This window comes from Salvelinus fontinalis, chromosome 32 (genome assembly GCF_029448725.1).
Source record: "Salvelinus fontinalis isolate EN_2023a chromosome 32, ASM2944872v1, whole genome shotgun sequence".
NCBI lineage: Eukaryota > Metazoa > Chordata > Actinopteri > Salmoniformes > Salmonidae > Salvelinus > Salvelinus fontinalis.
This window is the reverse complement of record NC_074696.1, coordinates 36,878,252-36,896,189: the sequence shown is the minus strand read 5'-3', so window position 1 is coordinate 36,896,189 and position 17,938 is coordinate 36,878,252. Positions and strand designations below refer to the sequence as shown.

The window sequence follows — 17,938 nt, the reverse complement described above, 5'->3', positions numbered from 1 at the left end:
AATTTGTTCTTAACTGACTTGCCTAGATAAATAAAATATATATATTTTTAAAGATACAAAAAGACAAACATTTAGTAAAAAGAAAATAACTAATCAGTCAGCCCTATCTGTCTTGACATTTCCCTTCCTTTCTCTCTCCCCCCCTCCAATTTTTCCCTCTCTCTGCCCCAAGATGTCCAAGTGCATTTGATAGACAGACTTATTAAAAGTGTATAAATGTTTCATAGAATGGAAAAGGTAAGAAATGTACCGTGCCATTCAAGAGAACAGTCTTTAGAACAGTATTTGTGCGTGCATTATCACAAATAACCACCAGGGGTAGCTATCAGACTGAGCTATTTGCAAGGGAAATCGAAGTTGCTTCCCCACATATCCGGCGAAAAGTAAGAAAGATGGCTACAGAGAGATTCCAAACCTGTCGTCTTTGATTAATTATTGTCATTCTGGATGGAATATAGCGATGGTATCACCCCCTCAAAAATACATCGTGACGGAAAATAACCTTGTCACAGGTGGTCATAGTGGCACGAGCTTGAAAGTCTCTCGTTACAATCAAGTGTCCATAGCAAGCTAGCTAACGTTAGTTGTGCTGCTAGCGTAGCCACACCGGCCAGCTGTCCTTCGAATTCCTTGGTAAGTAGCAACTAGCTAGGGTAGCTAGTCCCACTAACTAGTTAGACAGCACGTCACCTTTTTTGGTACGCTAGCTACACAGGGATAGCATGACAATAGTGTGGCATTACGATTCTACCGGAGTCTGACAGTTTGCTCAATGATGTACATCATTGTGACAAAATAAGTTTAGAAAAGTAGTTCGCTAGTTACGATACAACAAAGGAAGACGTCAATATGCATGAAATGTCAAGGAGAGTGTAATGAAATGTACCAAGGTTTGCAACTGCGTTGCTTTGACATTTCACTGTTTTTAGAACAACTAGCTAGCTATCCCAAAACATCTTCCCTTGTTGTGTTTTTACAGCATAAGTATTACTATTACCACCTGTGTGCCCAAAGACTTCAGTCTCATTCTTCACTTGTCTTAACAGCTGTCAAACTGGGTTGCTCAGTTGTAATGCAATCTAACCCATACACAGATCTTCTCTCCCATCAGTCTATGTAGGCCTAATTACCTAAAACTAAAAGTAATGTGTGTAACATTTCTCGTCATCTTTCATGCGTTTCCATAGATAGGGGGTTTTAAAACACAAAATGGTGACTCCAGTCAACATCCAAAACCCCAGTAAGACGTGGGAGCTGAGCTTGTATGAGCTGCACAGGAGCCCACAGGTAATGATAATCACGTTCCACATAGAAATACTTACAAATGCATCCAGGTGAGAAGTGATATAACAGCATTGTATTCACAAAAACAGTTCAGTTCAGTCCTTTTAATAGTTTCTCAGTTAACAAACATTGGTGTGAGGAACAGTGGAATCATTGATCTCACCTACTTGTGAAATTTCCATGGAAAGGAAGGATGCTTTTTTGGGGAACTTGAAACCGGGCCAAGGTCAATCAGTTTAAAGCTGACCCTTGAAGGACATAGATGGCCCATAGAGTTACTTGTATTGCCTGACACATTCCCCTCCCTGACTGTAGGAGGCGATCATGGACAGCACAGAGATAGCAGTGTCCCCCAGGAGCCTCCACAGTGAGCTGATGTGCCCCATCTGTCTGGACATGCTGAAGAACACCATGACCACTAAGGAGTGCCTGCACCGCTTCTGCTCCGACTGCATCGTCACTGCACTCCGATCAGGGTGAGGGACACACACACAGCTGTGGCGATTTGAGGATGACCCTTCATTCTCTACTCTGGAGTGTGCGCCAGTTTAAATCTGAAGAGAACCTCCATATTAAACGTTATAAAATGAAAGCTTATCAGACTATATGAAAGCGTATCTTTAACTCACCCTCATTCCTCTCCTCCTCAGGAACAAGGAATGCCCCACGTGCCGAAAGAAGCTGGTGTCGAGACGCTCGTTGCGCCGTGACTCCAACTTCGACGCCCTCATCTCAAAGATCTACCCCAGCCGGGACGAGTACGAGGCCCACCAGGACCGGGTGCTGGAGAGACTCAACCGACTGCACAACAAGCAGGCCCTCAGCTCCAGCATTGAGGAGGGGCTGCGCATGCAGGCACTTAACAGGTAGGAGATGAGAGGGGATGGGGAGTAGGGTTTATAGGTTTCCCAGAAATCCCAGTTGAAAGATTCTTGGAATCCGGAGAGAGTTGTCAGACTTAGTATGTGGACAAACGAACAACACTGCACAAGTCAGGGAAAGTCCCTCCTTTATTAGGTATTGGAAGTGTAAAATGGCCTCTCGCACTCTGCTCACCCTTGACCCCCTAGAGCCCAGCGAGTGCGCAAACCGGCGCAGGAGAGCGACAACACAACCTTCAGTGGTGGCGAGGACAATGGGGACACACGGTCACACCTCTCCCACGACTCCGCTCCCTCCCATGCGCCCCTCCCCCCGAGCCACACCCCCTCTGAGGCCGGGCACACCCGGAACCCCAAGCGGCCCAGAGAATCTAACGGGTCGGTCCCGGAGGTGGGCAGCCCCACGCCACCAGTCAGCTGCCACAAAGAGAGCCCCAGCTCTGAGATAGAGCTGGTGTTCCGCCCGCACCCCATGCTGGTCAACACACAGGACTACAGCCAGACCAGGTGAGGGTTCTGTGGGGGGGGGGTGTTGTATGTAGCTATGAGGTGTTCTGTTATAACTTATCTCAAATGATGGAAATTTCAATTCGGAATGTCTTTTTGTTTGGTTTTTATTGACACCCATTCCTCTCAGATATGTGAAGACCACAGCCAATGCAACAGTGGACCACCTGTCTAAGTACCTGGCTCTGCGTATCGCTCTGGAGGACAGACAAAGAGACATAGGGACAGAGAAAGAGGGGGGTGCTAAAGGAGAAGCAGCAGTAGAAGGGGCCAGCCTGAAGAATATCAGTGAGAAACAATACACCATCTACATTCCCACATCAGGGGGCCAGTTCTCTGTGAGTACACAAGCGTATCAGTCATCTTTTTTCAGGGTGGTGGGAGCTATTATCAGTGAATTAGGTTAAAAATGGACCCCTCAGCTGTCCTATTTATCTCCTGCTCTACTTTCATCCTCATCCATTGCTTTGACTTGTACCTCTGACTCACGTTTCTTTTGTTCTCTATACCTCAGACTCTCAACGGCTCCTTGACTCTGGAGCTGGTAAATGAGAAGTACTGGAAGGTCAGAAAGCCTCTGGAGCTCTACTATGCCCCCACCAAGGACCAACAGCCCCAACCATCACAGCCCAAAGAGGGGTGAGGAGCACTCCCTCTGACCATGCGTGTCAGAGAGACTAAGAGTTGTGTGCTGCGTGTAGCTGCTTCGAAGGTAGTCATTGGGAACATTCCATAGATTGCCGGTCTCAACATTCTGTTTTCAGTAGCCTCAAATCAAACGAGTGTAAAGTTCAGAAATCCTACAAAGTAGACGATTCATCATTGATACAAGGGTTGACTTAATGCTGTCTGGACTGGCACACAGACAACATACGTAGTCCAACCTTTCAAGTATTGATGCTTGGCATTGCACCAAGACGGTTGATACATTTCAGATCCGTGTGAGAATTTTATTGGAAGATTAACCTTTGAGACTTGGGATGACCTGAGGTCATGAAGGATTAAATATTATGCAAGAATACTGCATTAGATTTCTTTGTGGAAATTTGAAAATGTAATAAGACATGACTGGAGAACGTCAAGTAGTAACTGTCAGTGGAATGTATCCTGACCATAGGGCTAGTTCCATGACTTATCTGATGCACTTTGAGGTAAGCGAACCCATGCCAGAAGAACAGTGTTATCTTTGTACAATTAAAGCAATATCCCACTTGGAACTATTACTCAGTTTATATATTGCAATCACTCTTGATGTTTCAGCCTTAAGATCTAGTGAGCACAATGATTGCATTGGTATGAAATTAGTGCTGTGGTGTCACAGGATTGAGTCAAAGAAACTTGGTTGCATGTTGAGGGTGAACAGGGTAGCATGCTATTCTACAAACTTAAACAGGTTGCAACTGAACTTGAGCTCCTCCTAGGACTCATGACTAATTCTCCTGGTCCCTTCAACTTTTTCAAATCATACCACAATGTATATGAAGAGTATACACCTTTTCAAATCCTGGAATTGGTCTGTTTACAGTGCTCGTTCAGTCCCCTCTTAGATCCATTCAGAGTTGTGCACAACATTGGGACATTTAGATAAATTGACATGCCTCTGACATGGTAAAATAAGGAGTTACAAATTCCATTCATGACATTACAACAACCTTTTCTTAAAGAATACAGCCCAGGTGATTGAAATCTCTGGCCAATAAGTGACAACTACCTACCTACATGGGAGCAAAGAAAGCATAAAGTGCTGCTGATCGGAGTAGACTATGCAACAACCGCACCAAAACAACTCAGTATGAAGAGATGAGCAAACAATCAAATATATGAACTGTGCATTTATTGACACATGGGGAGCAGGGAGACTTTACTTCTTCTTGGACACACCAACAGTGCGACCACGACGACCGGTGGTCTTCGTGTGCTGGCCACGCACGCGCAGACTGAAAGAGGGACAGCAAACAGTCATTAAAATGTATCCAGAAAGTCAACGTGTAAGAATTCCCATCCTAATGAAAATTAATAGTCTTCATAGGACAAAATTATTTTAACACTGACAGCAGAAGTTGACAAATGTGCTGACCATTATACCATAATTGGTATGCTTACAATAATCACTTAAGGAACTTGTGCTACAGAGTTACTGCAATTGACTACAAAATAAGTTGGCTAAATGTCTCCTTGATACACCTCAGCAGTAGAGATCAAGCTAAGCATAGTTTAGGTTCAGCTTTTACATAGAACATATTCAAAGCATTTTCTCTAGTGAAAGTGCTTTAGTCCAGTATGCACAAAATATTAGGAAACTACTGTCCAAATAAAGGGTTTGAACTCATCCAACAAACTCGTTTTCATTTTCCATATGCCTTCAAAAAAACAGAACTAAGCCGTATGCATCTGGAAACCAGGCCTTGGCAGAGCATTGGGATTTGCCTTTAAAATATTTAGTCATTAAAATACAGAAAACAGCCATGCAATATAGCGGGACATCAGAATAGCGCTTACCCCCAGAAGTGCCTGAGTCCACGGTGAGCCCGTATCTTCTTCAGCCTCTCAAGATCCTCTCTCAGTTTGTTGTCCAGACCGTTAGCAAGTACCTATAACATACAAAGACCATTGTAAGGTTGGATTATTGGGAGACATTTGTACATTTAGCTTTCAGAAATATTTTTGCATAAATTTGTATAAACTGCATCACGAAGACAAAGGTTTACTTTAACTAGCCAATATCAATGTGACAGCAACTCAGGTAGTTATGTTACAATTTTAGAAAGAAGTCAGACGTCTCAAGTCTGCTGCAGTCACGTACCTGGCTGTACTTGCCATCCTTTACGTCCTTCTGTCTGTTGAGGAACCAGTCAGGGATTTTGTATTGGCGAGGATTCTGCATAATTGTCACCACCCTCTCAACCTGGGGACAAATACATCCACTCAGATGTAATGCAGGCCGAGTTCACAGATGACTGGGCCACACCACAATAACTCATTGAGTGATGCAAGGAGATCCATGAAAGGAGTTTAAGGCCAGGGTTCAAATCCACCACCCTGTGATTTATTTGAATCTCAGCCCCTCTGGCTGAGTTTGTACAGGCATTTAAATTCTGACCTTTGTTTGCTAACCGGTCTTTTGACCAATCAGGTCAGCTCCAAAAAATATCTGATGTGATTGGTCAAAAGACCACCGAAAAAATATCAAGGTTGGGCTTCCGGTCTAAACACAGCCTATGATGCATCCAGCTTTCATGTTTAGATAAATTATATGTCCACAACTGCCCCATACAGTCCTCTCACCTCATCATCAGTAAGTTCTCCAGCCCTCTTGCTGAGGTCGATATCAGCCTTCCTCAGGACAACATGGGCATATCGCCTGCCAACACCCTGTGAAAGAAATATACATGAACCATTACTTTAGGTCTTAGTCCCGTATTAGCCAACTGTGTAGTCATCTCTACATAGTCCTGAGAAAGTCATTCTTAACAAGCATAGCTACCTTGATGGCTGTAATGGCGAAGGCAATCTTCCTCCTACCATCAATGTTCGTGTTGAGAACACGAAGGATGTGCTGGAACTTCTCAGGAATGACCAGAGACTGCAGAGAAAAGACAGAACCGGGTCAATAGCGATTCACTTAGCTAGCTAACGTTAGCAAGCTAACTACGTCGTTGCTTCCTGAGGCCTGGCAGTGACCTTTCTTGCCAGCCAGCAAACAGTGTGACTGTATTAATAATTTGTATATCCACAACTAATGCCGTGAATTAACACCTAGTTTCAAAATCTTGAGTTCAAATGTCAGCCGCCACCTGGCCAGCTTGTTACCGTAGTGACGAGGACTGACGTTAACTCCGTAGAATTAGACAACGTTAGCAGCAATGAGACCAGCTTACCATGGACGGCTAAAAACTGTTTAGCTTATAATAACCACCAGCCCAACGAAGTGTGAAACTGAGGTTTACAACAACCTATTATGAAAACACCAAAGCCTATATTGACAAAAGCTGTACTTTCCTGCAGCGTAGTGTCGGCGCGAAATAGGTATTTCAGCATAGGGAGTTAACTGTACATTTGCGTCAATCTATGCAACTTCAATGTGATAAATAAAGGATAAAAGTTCTCAAACACAATGTTAACAATAGTATCATAGTCGTCCAATTTACAGAATGAACCTAAAAGCGACGATGAATGCAGATATTGACAATAATTTTGGTAACCCAACTCGGCACTTACCATCTTGGAAGCAGGTTCCGTTCAAAGAGGAAATTCCGAGACTCTCGCGATGGCTTTTGCCTTCGTTTCGCGAGTTCCCTGAGGAAGTGATTACATCGGCATAACTTGTCCGTCTAGGAACATGAACCGATATTAAATAGCTTTTTAAACAATATACAAATGAATACAATATAAATTACATTTAAAACAGTGTATATTTGTATAGTAATTGTATTCGACATATACATATGTATACATATTTTAAACAGATTTCAAAATTATCTTTTCTAATCGTTTTTACTCAGGTATCCCGGGGACATTTGGAAATAGCACACTACGTTTGTGTCTAGTTTTTTTTTTAGGCTATGGTGGAGGGAGCAGTGACTGTAGCTGTGTTCGATGTAAACATAGCTGGCAACTCGACGGCGAATGGCATGTCATATTTACAAGATGAGGTGATGTTCGATAATGTTTCTGGCATACCAGATATATTTATGATAACTTGAATGTTCCGACTTCTGTTGTTGTCGTTTTGCCTTATTGTGTTTGCATCAGATGCAAGGCTAGCTAGCCAGAGTCACTGATTGCTTGTTAGCAAGTTAAAAGCTCTTGTCGATTGCGTCGTTCCTGCACCAGAACTAGCATGCTACCTGCCAAGGTGACTCATACCTCAGAAGTCCCCTCTGGCCCCAAGTCAGAGTAGGCCAGAGCCCGATACTTTTTTGGGGGCCAGGCCTCAGAGGTGGGAACATAAAAAGCACCTGTCTAAAACCTGCAATGGAAAAGGCCTATTTAAGTCTTTACTCCCACGAATGGAGTCAGTTAGCTAACTCATTGAATTGTTATGTCTTCCTGTACATAGTACACCAAAGCCATGTTGACTTACTGTCATTCTGCAACAGATGCAGCCTGACACAGATGCCATGGCCCCTCTCAACCTGGGTGACTTGGACTTGACCACAGACGAGTTCATCTTGGATGAAGTGGATAGTAAGTCCTTCGGCATTGTAGTCTTTTGAAGGAAGTATTGGTCCTATCATAAGGTAAAATTGGTTCATAACCAAATAGTAATTTAGCTAATTAGTTCAGTGTTTTGGATAAATGTAAGATCCAACCTTTATGGAGATTAAACTAGCTACACCCCCCCACCACCCAGTTCACATACAAGCTAATCTGGAAGATGACTTGGTGAAGGAGGCACTGAAAACGGTAAGACCATGGTACCATGGCTGCACTATGCATGTCCCTAAACATCAACACATTTAGTTTCAATTTTATTTCCTGTTTTCATTTTATATATTGTATATAAGGCTACATTCCTGCAACTGATGGCTTCCTTTCATCTGAATCTCTGTTTCTTTCAAGGAGTTGACCTCAGGCATTACTCTAAACAGGTGGAGGGTGAATTCCAACGAATTGAACAAGCTTCCATCAAAGACTGTATCCATTCATGTATTAATGTTTCGAATGATTGTGTGAACGAATTAGTGCATTATTTATGGTAATTCCTGATAGATTCAGTAGTTCAACCTGATAGGTAATCCTTGACCAAGCTTGTGTCAGATATCAAGGAGAGCCAGAACATTGCCTCTCTGCACAACCAGATCACAGCCTGTGACTCCATACTGGAGGTGAGTGGATGATGCCCTCAATCAAAAGTATCAAGTGGCTTCATAAGTCCATTCTAAATGGATCCTCATTTTTGCATGTGCAGAGTCTGAAAGAATGCTTTTACCCCCCCCCCCCCCCCCACCTTTATTTAACCAGGTAGGCAAGTTGAGAACAAGTTCTCATTTACAATTGCGACCTGGCGACCTATGATGTTTTAAGTGGTGTTATGGGCAAGCATGTATTCTAATAATTGTTCCCGACATTTTGTCCGCCTCCAGGGTAATCGTGGATAGCCCGGTTACGGAGCAGGAGTTCCTTGAGCAGCTCCATGAACTCAACAACAAGATCAATTTTGCCAAAGAGCTCAGCTTCAGGGAGACTTTGGCCTGCTCTGACATCCAGGACATCGTGGACCGCCTGAAAATCAAGGTGAAGATACACGGAGGAAGAGAGAGAGAGAATGGGATAGGAGAAGGAGATATAAGTGAGGAATAATGGTGTGGAAGGTAATGTAGCAAAGATATTGTGTATAAAACTGTCTTTTATTTTGTTCCACAGGCTGTCACAAAGATCAGAGAATTTATCCTGCAGAAGATTTATTCCTTCAGAAAGCCCATGACCAACTATCAAATCCCCCAGAACACTCTCCTTAAGTACAGGTAATGATATAGGCATATAACGGACTGATTCCTTGCTTCAAAACCTTCCACGTGTTTGGATACTGTAAAACAGACTAAAAAGCACCACCACAATCATGTATCTACAAAAATCTTACTTTTTTCTTCGTACTTTAGGTTTTTCTATCAGTTCCTCTTGGCAAACGAAAGCACAGTAGCTAAGGAGATCAGGGATGTGTACGTGGACACCATGAGTAAGATCTACTACAGCTACTTCAAGTCCTACAGCGGCAGGCTGCTCAAAGTACAGGTGAGTGAATGACAAGGTGCTAAATCAAATCAAATGTTATTGGTCGCGCCAACCTATTTTGCAGATGCTATTGCAGGTGCAGCGAAATGCTTATTTTTCTAACTCCAACAGTGCAGCAATACCTAATAATACACACACATCCCCCAAAATAAAATAAAGATATTAAGACACATCAGAATGAGCAATGTCAAAGTCTGAAGGAGTGAAGGAGGCTACATTTTGAAGTAAAAAAAAACTTATCTTGGTTTATAGGCTCAATATAACTTAATTCAGGTTGTTACTTTAAAATGTTCTGGTAAAGAATCCTGTTTCAAAGTGTCACTATAACGTACGTTAGGGGCTATGTTGTGTTTGATGGTACAACAATTTCAACAGTGTTTGATTATCAAATCAGTGAATTAGCAGATAATATTTAATACTGTTCTCGTAATATCTTTCTCTGTCTCTTTCTGTTGACAAGTATGAGGAGGTGGCAGACAAAGATGACCTGATGGGAGTGGAAGACACGGCCAAGAAAGGTTTCTTCTCCAAGCCCTCCCTGAAGAGCAGGAACACCATCTTCACCCTGGGCCAGCGAGAGGCCGTGCTGAGCCCTGCCGAGCTGGAGGGGCCCATCCTCATCCCCCACACTGCCCAGAGAGGAGACTGCAGGGTGAGGCCACTGGCAGTGTTGTACAACCCAAATCAGACCACCCAAGCTATACCATATACTACCGCACAAGTGTAACAGACATTTTGAATTAAATTACCCTACCTTATTATAAGACGTTAGGTACTACTTTGAAATCTATTTGAGCATGCAGAGTGTACGGTTGTGAGGCAAGACACCAAGCCAACCGTAAACGTGTAGATATCGTTAAGCTGTACTGCTCCAATACACCTGTGCTTCTCTCACTGCCTTCTTGTCACCACACTCATCTCAGAGGAATGTACAGAGTTATAATATTAACATTCATGTAGATTATCAAGTCACCCAACCAACCTTCTTCCTCCTCTCTCAGTATCCCTATGAGACGCTGTTCCGCAGTCAGCACTACGCCCTCTTGGACAACGGCTGTCGAGAGTTCCTCTTCCTGTTTGACTTCTTCATGGTGGCTGGAAACTCTGCGCTGGATCTCTTCAACAGCATCATGGGAAAGACACTCAGCTTGTTCCTGGTACGATAATACTTCTCATACATTGCTGTAAAAAAAAAATGGTAAAGGCATAACCCAGCAGGTAACAGTGGAGTCCTTCATTTTGGAAAATGATGGTCTCTAATTATGATATGACTCTTTCTCTATCATGCCTATACCCACCTCTCTCTCCCTCCTTTCCTTCCATCCTCCCTCCCTCCCTTCCTCCCTCCTTTCCCCTGCAGAAGAGCATGTCCACCTATGTATCGGATTGCTACGATAGCATTGCTGTGTTTCTGTGTATCCACATCATCCTGCGTTTCAGAGCCATCACAACCAAGAGGGCCATCCCAGCCCTGGACAAGTCAGTAACAATCTCTGTGCAAATACTCCATGACACTCCATACATTTTTAACTCTTGAGCATAATACTATATATGACATATCCTATTTCCTGCAGTATGCTATACACTCACCGGCAAGTTTATTAAGAACACCACCCAATGCACGAAAATGGATCGCTCCTACAGACAGTGAGTCACGTGGCCGTGGCTTGCTATATAATGCAGGTAGACAGGCATCGATGCATTCAATTACTGTTTGATTGAGTGTTAGAATGGGCAAAACGAGTGACCTAAGCAACTTTGAGCGGGGTATGATTGTCGGTGCCAGGCGCACAGGATCCAGTATCTCAGAGTCCGCCCTCCTGGGCTTCTCACGCACAACAGTGTCTATCTAGGGTTTACCGAGAATGGTGCGACAAACAAAAACCATCCAGTCAGCAGCAGCCCTGTGGGAGAAAACAGCTCGTTGATGAGAGGTCGAAGGAGAATGGCAAGAATCGTGCTAGATAAGAGGCGGGCCACAAACAGACAAATAACGGCACAGTACAACGTTGGTGTGCAGAACGGCATCTCAGAAGGCACAACTCGTCGGTCCTTGTCACGGATAGGCTATTGCAGCGGACGACAACACCGGGTTCCACTCCTATCAGCTACAAAACAACAAGAAGAAGCGGCTCTAGTGGGCACACAATCAACAACACTAAACAATTTGAGGAGTAGAAAAACATTGCCTGGTCCAACGAATCCCAGTTCCTGTTGCGTCATGCTGATTGGCAGAGTCACGATTTCGCTAAGCAGCGTGGGTCTATGGACCCATCCTGCCTGATACAGGCTGGTGGTGTACTGGTGTGGGGAATGTTTTCCTGGCACACATTAAGTCCCTTGTTGCCAATTGAGCAACGAATGTTTCCAACGCCTTGTAGAATCCAGGCTGTTCTGGAGGCAAATGGGGGTCCAACCCGGTACTAGATGGATGTACCTAATAAACTGTCTGTTGAGTGTATATTCTATATGTAAGGGGAGTCCGTTGATTGTAAAACCTATGATACAGTAGTCTTTTTACTGTATGTTCTGTGAAATAGAATGTTTGATGCCTGACATAAGACATACTAATGTAATTTGTTTAATGAAAATCAAATATTCATGTCAATGGATTTGGTACAGATTTGTTAAAAAAAAAAAAACTCACTAGGGTAGGGGGCACTATTTTCAACTCCGGATCAAAAGCGTGCCCAAAGTAAACTGCCTGTTACTCAGGACCAGAAGCTAGGATATGCATATAATTGGTAGATTTGGATAGAAAACACTCTAAAGTTTCCAAAACTGTTAAAATAATGTCTGTGAGTATAACAGAACTGATATGGCAGGGCGAAAACCTGAGAAAAATCCATCCAAGAAGTGGGATTTTTTTTATGTTTGTAGTTTTCCATTGACTGCCTACACAGTATCCAATGACTTAGGACTCAGATTGCACTTCCTATGGCTTCCACTAGATGTCAACAGTCTTTAGCAATTGTTTCAGGCTTGTATTCTGAAAAATTAGGGATTAAGACCACTCTGAGTGAGTGGACCCTGGTAAGTCCCAGAGCTGTTTCTGCGCGCGACCGAGAGTGCGCCTTTCTTGTTTCTCTTTTATATTGACGAAGCTATTGTCCGGTTGAAATATTATTGATTATTATGACTAAAAACAACCTGAGGATTGATTATAAACATCGTTTGACATGTTTCTACGAACTTTAATGATACTTTTTGGATTTTTCATCTGCCTGTTGTAACTGCCTTTGAGCCAATGGATTACTGAACAAAACGCGCCAACAAAACTGAGGTTTTTGGATATAAAGAGGGACTTTATCGAACAAAACAAACATTTATTGTGTAACTGGGAGTCTTTTGAGTGCACCCATATGAAGATCATCAAAGGTAAGTGATTAATTTTATCGCTATTTCTGACTTTTGTTACTCCTCTACTTGGCTGGTAACTGTTTGTAATGTTTTGTGTGCTGGGTGCTGTCCTCAGATAATCGCATGGTATGCTTTCGCCATGAAGCCCTTTTGAAATCTGACACAACGGTTGGATTAACAAGAAGGTTATCTTTAAGCCGATGTATAACACTTGTATGTTTTATGAATTTTTATTATAAGTACTTCTGTTTTTGAATTTGGCGCTCTGCAATTTCCCCGGATGTTGGCCAGGTGGGAAGGTAGTGTCCCGCAAACCCTAGAGAGGTTAAAATAAAACACATCTTAACTCAGAATCGACCCTTGATGCACATTTTCATAGGTCTATTATGTATTTGTTTCTCCATGGGGTGCCAGGTACTGGGAGGCGGTTCTGGAGCTGCTGTGGCCCAGGTTTGAGCTCATCCTGGAGATAAACATTCAGAGCATCTGCAACACGGACCCCCAGAACCTGGGCGTGTTGGACACCAGACCACACTATGTATGAACACACACCCGTTTTTGACGTATTTCACGTATCAGTGTCTAATAATACCAGACAGTTGTTGACACCAGTTGTGTTCATGTTTCAGATCACACGTAGATACGCAGAGTTCTCTTCTGCCATCGTTAGCATTAACCAGACATTCACCAGCGAGCGAACCAACACCCTCCTTGGCCAACTGCAGGTACACAACTAAACAACAATAAAAACAGTTAAATAGTGGGGATCCTACAATTAGCATGAACATTTGACATAGTGGTTTGTGTGATTTTTATAGCTACCACTGGTATTTTCAGGTTGAAGTGGAGAACTTTGTCCTGAAGATGGCTGCAGAGTTCCCTTCACGCAGGGACCAGCTCATCTTCCTCATCAACAACTACGACATGATGCTCAATGTACTCATGGTGAGAATAACAAGTCTAAAACCATAAACATGAACGATTAACTTATTACCCACCTGAAATGACTCCTTTGTTCAGTTATTTACATTTAAGTCATTTAGTAGATTATCTTTTTCAAAGCGACTTACAGGAGCAATTATGGTTAAGTGCCTCGCTCAAGGAGATGTCAAGAGATGTTTCACCTAGTCGGCTCTGGAATTCGAACCAGGTACCTTTTGGTTACTGGCCCAACGCTCCTAACCGCTAGGCTGTCTTCTGAATATACAGAATTAGAAGATGTCATGCTGTTTTCCTCTCTATGTCATAGGAGAGGGCAGCCGATGACAGTAAAGAGGTTGAGGGCTTCCAGCAGCTCCTCCAGGCCAGGAGCCAGGTAAAAATGCACAGGGATTCTGGGAAATGTAGTTTTGTCATATGTCACAGATAATCAGAGTTTACTCAAATGAAACACTCCCCTCTTGCTTTTTCCTTTCATCAGGAGTTTATTGAGGAGATTCTGTCCTCCCCCTTTGGTGGCATGATAGCGTTTGTGAAGGCGAGCGAGGCGTTGATAGAGAAAGGCCAGCTGGATAGACTAAAGAAGGATGAAGGCGAGTAGGGAGAAAAATATTCAGACCTTTTGATCATTTTAATTGTTTTCTGAATTTGGCCTTGTCTTTTTCACTGTAACCTTCTTTCTCCTACTTTCTTCCTGTCCTGACTTGTTCTTTATTTACAGCTACTGTTTGGTTTTCCAGCACATGGAAACAGGCTGTGGAAGCTCTGAGTCAGGATGTCATGAGATCCTTCACCAACTTCAAGAACGGCACTGGTATCATTCAGGTACTGCCTTCCTCTATGCTTTTCTAACAGATGCATTTAATCTAAACAATGAATATTAATGTACAGTATGTAGTTAGAGTATACAGAAGTTTTGCATCAAGGGGGGCCCTTGAGCCAAAAGGGGTCTATTAAATTGACAAATATTTTTCATTTTAAGATGTATCAACTATGAGCCATGGGCTGTTATGAGTTAATTTTTCCTTCTGAAGCTTTTCATTCAACTTTAGATTTTCTACTCCTGTCCTCCTATCCTCCAGGGGGCGCTCACTCAGCTCATCCAGTACTACCATGGCTTCCACAAGGTGCTGTCCCAGCCCACCTTCCGCAGCCTGGCCGTGCGCTCGGAGCTCATCAACCTACACCACCTCATGGTCGAGGTCAAGAAACACAAGCCCAACTTCTAACTGGACACTTCCAAGGGTAGAGACTGAGGAATGATGGGGATGTGATGGATTAAATGAAGATGCTCAAAATCAGACATGGCCTGATTGGAAACAAGTAGAAGAGTATATCCCTTTGCTTGTGACATCGCTCCACTGATTAAGGACAGTGTATTGCACGTGGGATCCTGTCGTTTGTGATTTGACATTGTATCAATGTATTTATGCCAGCAGCATACCACCCTGCATACCACTGCTGGCTTGCTTCTGAAGCTAAGCAGGGTTGGTCCTGGTCAGTCCCTGGATGGGAGACCAGATGCTGCTGGAAGTGGTATTGGAGGGCCAGTAGGAGGCACTCTTTCCTCTGGTCTAATAAAATATCCCAATGCCCCAGGGCAGTGATTGGGGACACTGCCCTGTGTGTAGGGTGCCGTCTTTCGGATGGGACGTTAAACGGGTGTCCTGACTCTCTGAGGTCATTAAAGATCCCATGGCACTTATCGTAAGAGTAGGGGTGTTAACCCCGGTGTCCTGGCTAAATTCTCAATCTGGCCCTCAAACCATCATGGTCACCTAATAATCCCCAGTTTACAATTGGCTCATTCATCCCCCTCCTCTCCCCTGTAACTATTCCCCAGGTCGTTGCTGCAAATGAGAACGTGTTCTCAGTCAACTTACCTGGTAAAATAACGGTAAAATAAAAATAAAAAAATAGGTAAGGTCTTGTGTGAAAGTGCTACCTTTTTTTTCATGGGTGCTGGGTTCTTTGCTTTCGGGGAGGGGATAGGGGAAGGTTCAGTGGTTATATGGATTGACAGGAGAGATCACAGAAATCAAAGGCTGTAAGAAGAAATAGAGTAGATGGTCTATTCCAGACAGGGCTATACAACTCAGGCCCTCAAGTTGCTGGTTTTCATTTCTCCCTAGCACATAACTGATCAATTACTTTCCCAGATAAAATCCAGGTAGAATCCAGTCTTTGGATTCACAGTCATACCCACAGTCTATTATGATTGTGAGAGGGAGGAGCAAGAGGTAGGAGGTATCATTGAAGTTCAGTGTGAAAAGGAAAAGAGTGGTATCTCCCAGGCCCTTGTTCTGTGTTCTCACACATGTACACTGAACAAAAATATAAACGTTACATGTAAAGTGTTGGTCCCAAGTTTCATCAAGCTGAAATAAAAAGATCCATACATTTTCCATACGCACGAAAAGCTTTTATCTCAAATGTTGTGCGCAAATTTGTTTGCATCCCTGTTAGTGAGCATTTCTCCTTTGCCTAGAAGCTGAATAAACAGCATGATCCTTACACAGGTGTGTGCACCTTGCGATGGGGACAATAAAAGGCCACTCTAAAATTTGCAGTTGTCACACAACACAATGCCACAGATGTCTCAAGTTTTGCGGGAGCATGCAATGGGCATACTGACTGCAGGAATATCCACCAGAGCTGTTACCAGAGAATTTCATGTTAATTTCTCTACCATAAGCCACCTCCAACGTTGTTTTCGAGAATTTGGCAAAACGTCGAATGAGCCTCAACTGCAGACCGTATGTATGGCGTTGTGTGGGTGAACAGTTTGCTGATGTTAGCTTTGTGAACAGAGTGCCCCATGGTGGCTGTGGGGTTATAGTATGGGAAGGCATTAGCTATGGACAACGAACACAATTGCATTTTATCGATGGCAATTTGAATGCAGAGATACCGTGATGAGATCCTGAGGTCCATTGTCATGCCAGTCATCCGCCATCACCTCATGTTTCAGCATAATAATGCACAGCCCCATGTCACAAGGTCCTGTAAACAATTCTTGGAAATTGAAAATGTCCCAGTTCTTCCATGGTCTGCATACTCACCAGATATGTCACCCATTGAGCATGTTTTGGATGCTCTGCATTGATGTGTACGACAGCATGTTCCAGTTCCCGCCAATATCCAGTAACTTCGCACAGCCATTGAAGAGGAGTGGGACAACATTCCACAGGCCACAATCAACAGCCTGAACAACTCTATGTGAAGGAGATGAGCGCAGCATGAGGCAAATGGTGGTCACACCAGATACTGACTGGTTTTCTGATCCACGCCCCTACTTTTTTTTTAAGGTATCTGTGACCAACAGATGCATGTATGTATTCCCAGTCATGTGAAATCCATAGATTAGGGCCTAATGAATTTATTTAAATTGACTGATTTCCTTACAGTTCATATAACTTAGTAAAATCTTTGAAATGGTTGCATTTATATTTTTGTTATATGTATATACACAGTATATCACAAAAGTGAGTACACCCTTCACATTTTTGTAAATATTTGAGTATATCTTTTCATGTGACAACACTGAAGAAATGACACTTTGCTACAATGTAAAGTAGTGAGTGTACAGCTTGTATTAGTGTAAATTTGCTGTCCCCTCAAAATAACTCAACACACAGACATTAATGTCTAAACCGCTGGCAACAAAAGTGAGTACACCCCTAAGTGAAAATGTCCAAATTGGGCCCAAAGTGTCAATATTTTGTGTGGCCACCATCATTTTCCAGCACTGCCTTAACCCTCTTGGGCATGGAGTTCACCAGAGCTTCACAGGTTGCCACTGGAGTCCTCTTCCACTCCATGACGACATCACGGAGCTGGTGGATGTTAGAGACCTTGCACTCCTCCACCTTCCGTTTGAGGATGCCCCACAGATGCTCAATAGGGTTTAGGTCTGGAGACATGCTTGGCCAGTCCATCACCTTTACCCTCAGCTTCTTTAGCAAGGCAGTGGTCATCTTGGAGCTGTGTTTGGGGTCGTAATCATGTTGGAATACTGCCCTGCGGCCCAGTCTCTGAAGGGAGGGGATCATGCTCTGCTTCAGTATGTCACAGTACATGTTGGCATTCATGGTTCCTTCAATGAACTGTAGCTCCCCAGTACCGGCAGCACTCTTGCGGCCCCAGACCATGACACTCCCACCACCATGCTTGACTGTAGGCAAGACACACTTGTCTTTGTACTCCTCACCTGGTTGCCGCCACACACGCTT

The 17,938-nt window shown here is 43.5% G+C and overlaps 3 protein-coding genes across 5 annotated transcripts; 2 read left to right on the top strand and 1 right to left on the bottom strand.

The window, feature by feature from the left end:
• The first annotated feature begins 269 nt into the window (after window positions 1–269).
• On the top strand, window positions 270–3,889 carry LOC129831224 (E3 ubiquitin-protein ligase RING2-A-like). 2 transcript variants are annotated; one of them, XM_055894395.1, is made up of 7 exons: window positions 270–633; window positions 1,188–1,287; window positions 1,600–1,760; window positions 1,935–2,150; window positions 2,355–2,672; window positions 2,803–3,010; window positions 3,187–3,408. In XM_055894395.1, exons 2-7 carry the CDS (start codon window positions 1,210–1,212, stop codon window positions 3,313–3,315), a joined length of 1,110 nt encoding a protein of 369 aa, XP_055750370.1. In that variant the 5' UTR covers window positions 270–633; window positions 1,188–1,209; the 3' UTR covers window positions 3,316–3,408. The 2 variants fall into 2 exon arrangements, with proteins under 2 accessions (XP_055750370.1, XP_055750369.1); XM_055894394.1 differs by lacking the exon at window positions 1,188–1,287 and having other exon boundaries at window positions 334–633; window positions 2,803–3,889.
• Window positions 3,890–4,489: 600 nt separating this feature from the next.
• LOC129831225 (40S ribosomal protein S18) lies at window positions 4,490–6,997 on the bottom strand. Its single transcript, XM_055894396.1, has 6 exons — window positions 6,891–6,997; window positions 6,157–6,255; window positions 5,958–6,044; window positions 5,476–5,577; window positions 5,172–5,263; window positions 4,490–4,609 (listed from the first exon to the last, which is right to left on the bottom strand). Exons 1-6 carry the CDS (start codon window positions 6,891–6,893, stop codon window positions 4,534–4,536), a joined length of 459 nt encoding a protein of 152 aa, XP_055750371.1. The 5' UTR covers window positions 6,894–6,997; the 3' UTR covers window positions 4,490–4,533.
• Window positions 6,993–16,111, top strand: LOC129831223 (vacuolar protein sorting-associated protein 52 homolog). Of its 2 annotated transcripts, XM_055894391.1 has the most exons (18): window positions 6,993–7,324; window positions 7,772–7,859; window positions 8,026–8,078; window positions 8,235–8,309; window positions 8,433–8,500; window positions 8,759–8,909; window positions 9,039–9,139; window positions 9,275–9,407; window positions 9,868–10,059; window positions 10,409–10,564; window positions 10,768–10,886; window positions 13,182–13,305; window positions 13,397–13,492; window positions 13,605–13,712; window positions 14,017–14,082; window positions 14,188–14,299; window positions 14,428–14,531; window positions 14,789–16,111. In XM_055894391.1, exons 1-18 carry the CDS (start codon window positions 7,235–7,237, stop codon window positions 14,933–14,935), a joined length of 1,983 nt encoding a protein of 660 aa, XP_055750366.1. In that variant the 5' UTR covers window positions 6,993–7,234; the 3' UTR covers window positions 14,936–16,111. The 2 variants fall into 2 exon arrangements, with proteins under 2 accessions (XP_055750366.1, XP_055750368.1); XM_055894393.1 differs by lacking the exon at window positions 8,026–8,078 and having other exon boundaries at window positions 7,234–7,324.
• The last annotated feature ends 1,827 nt before the right edge of the window (window positions 16,112–17,938 follow it).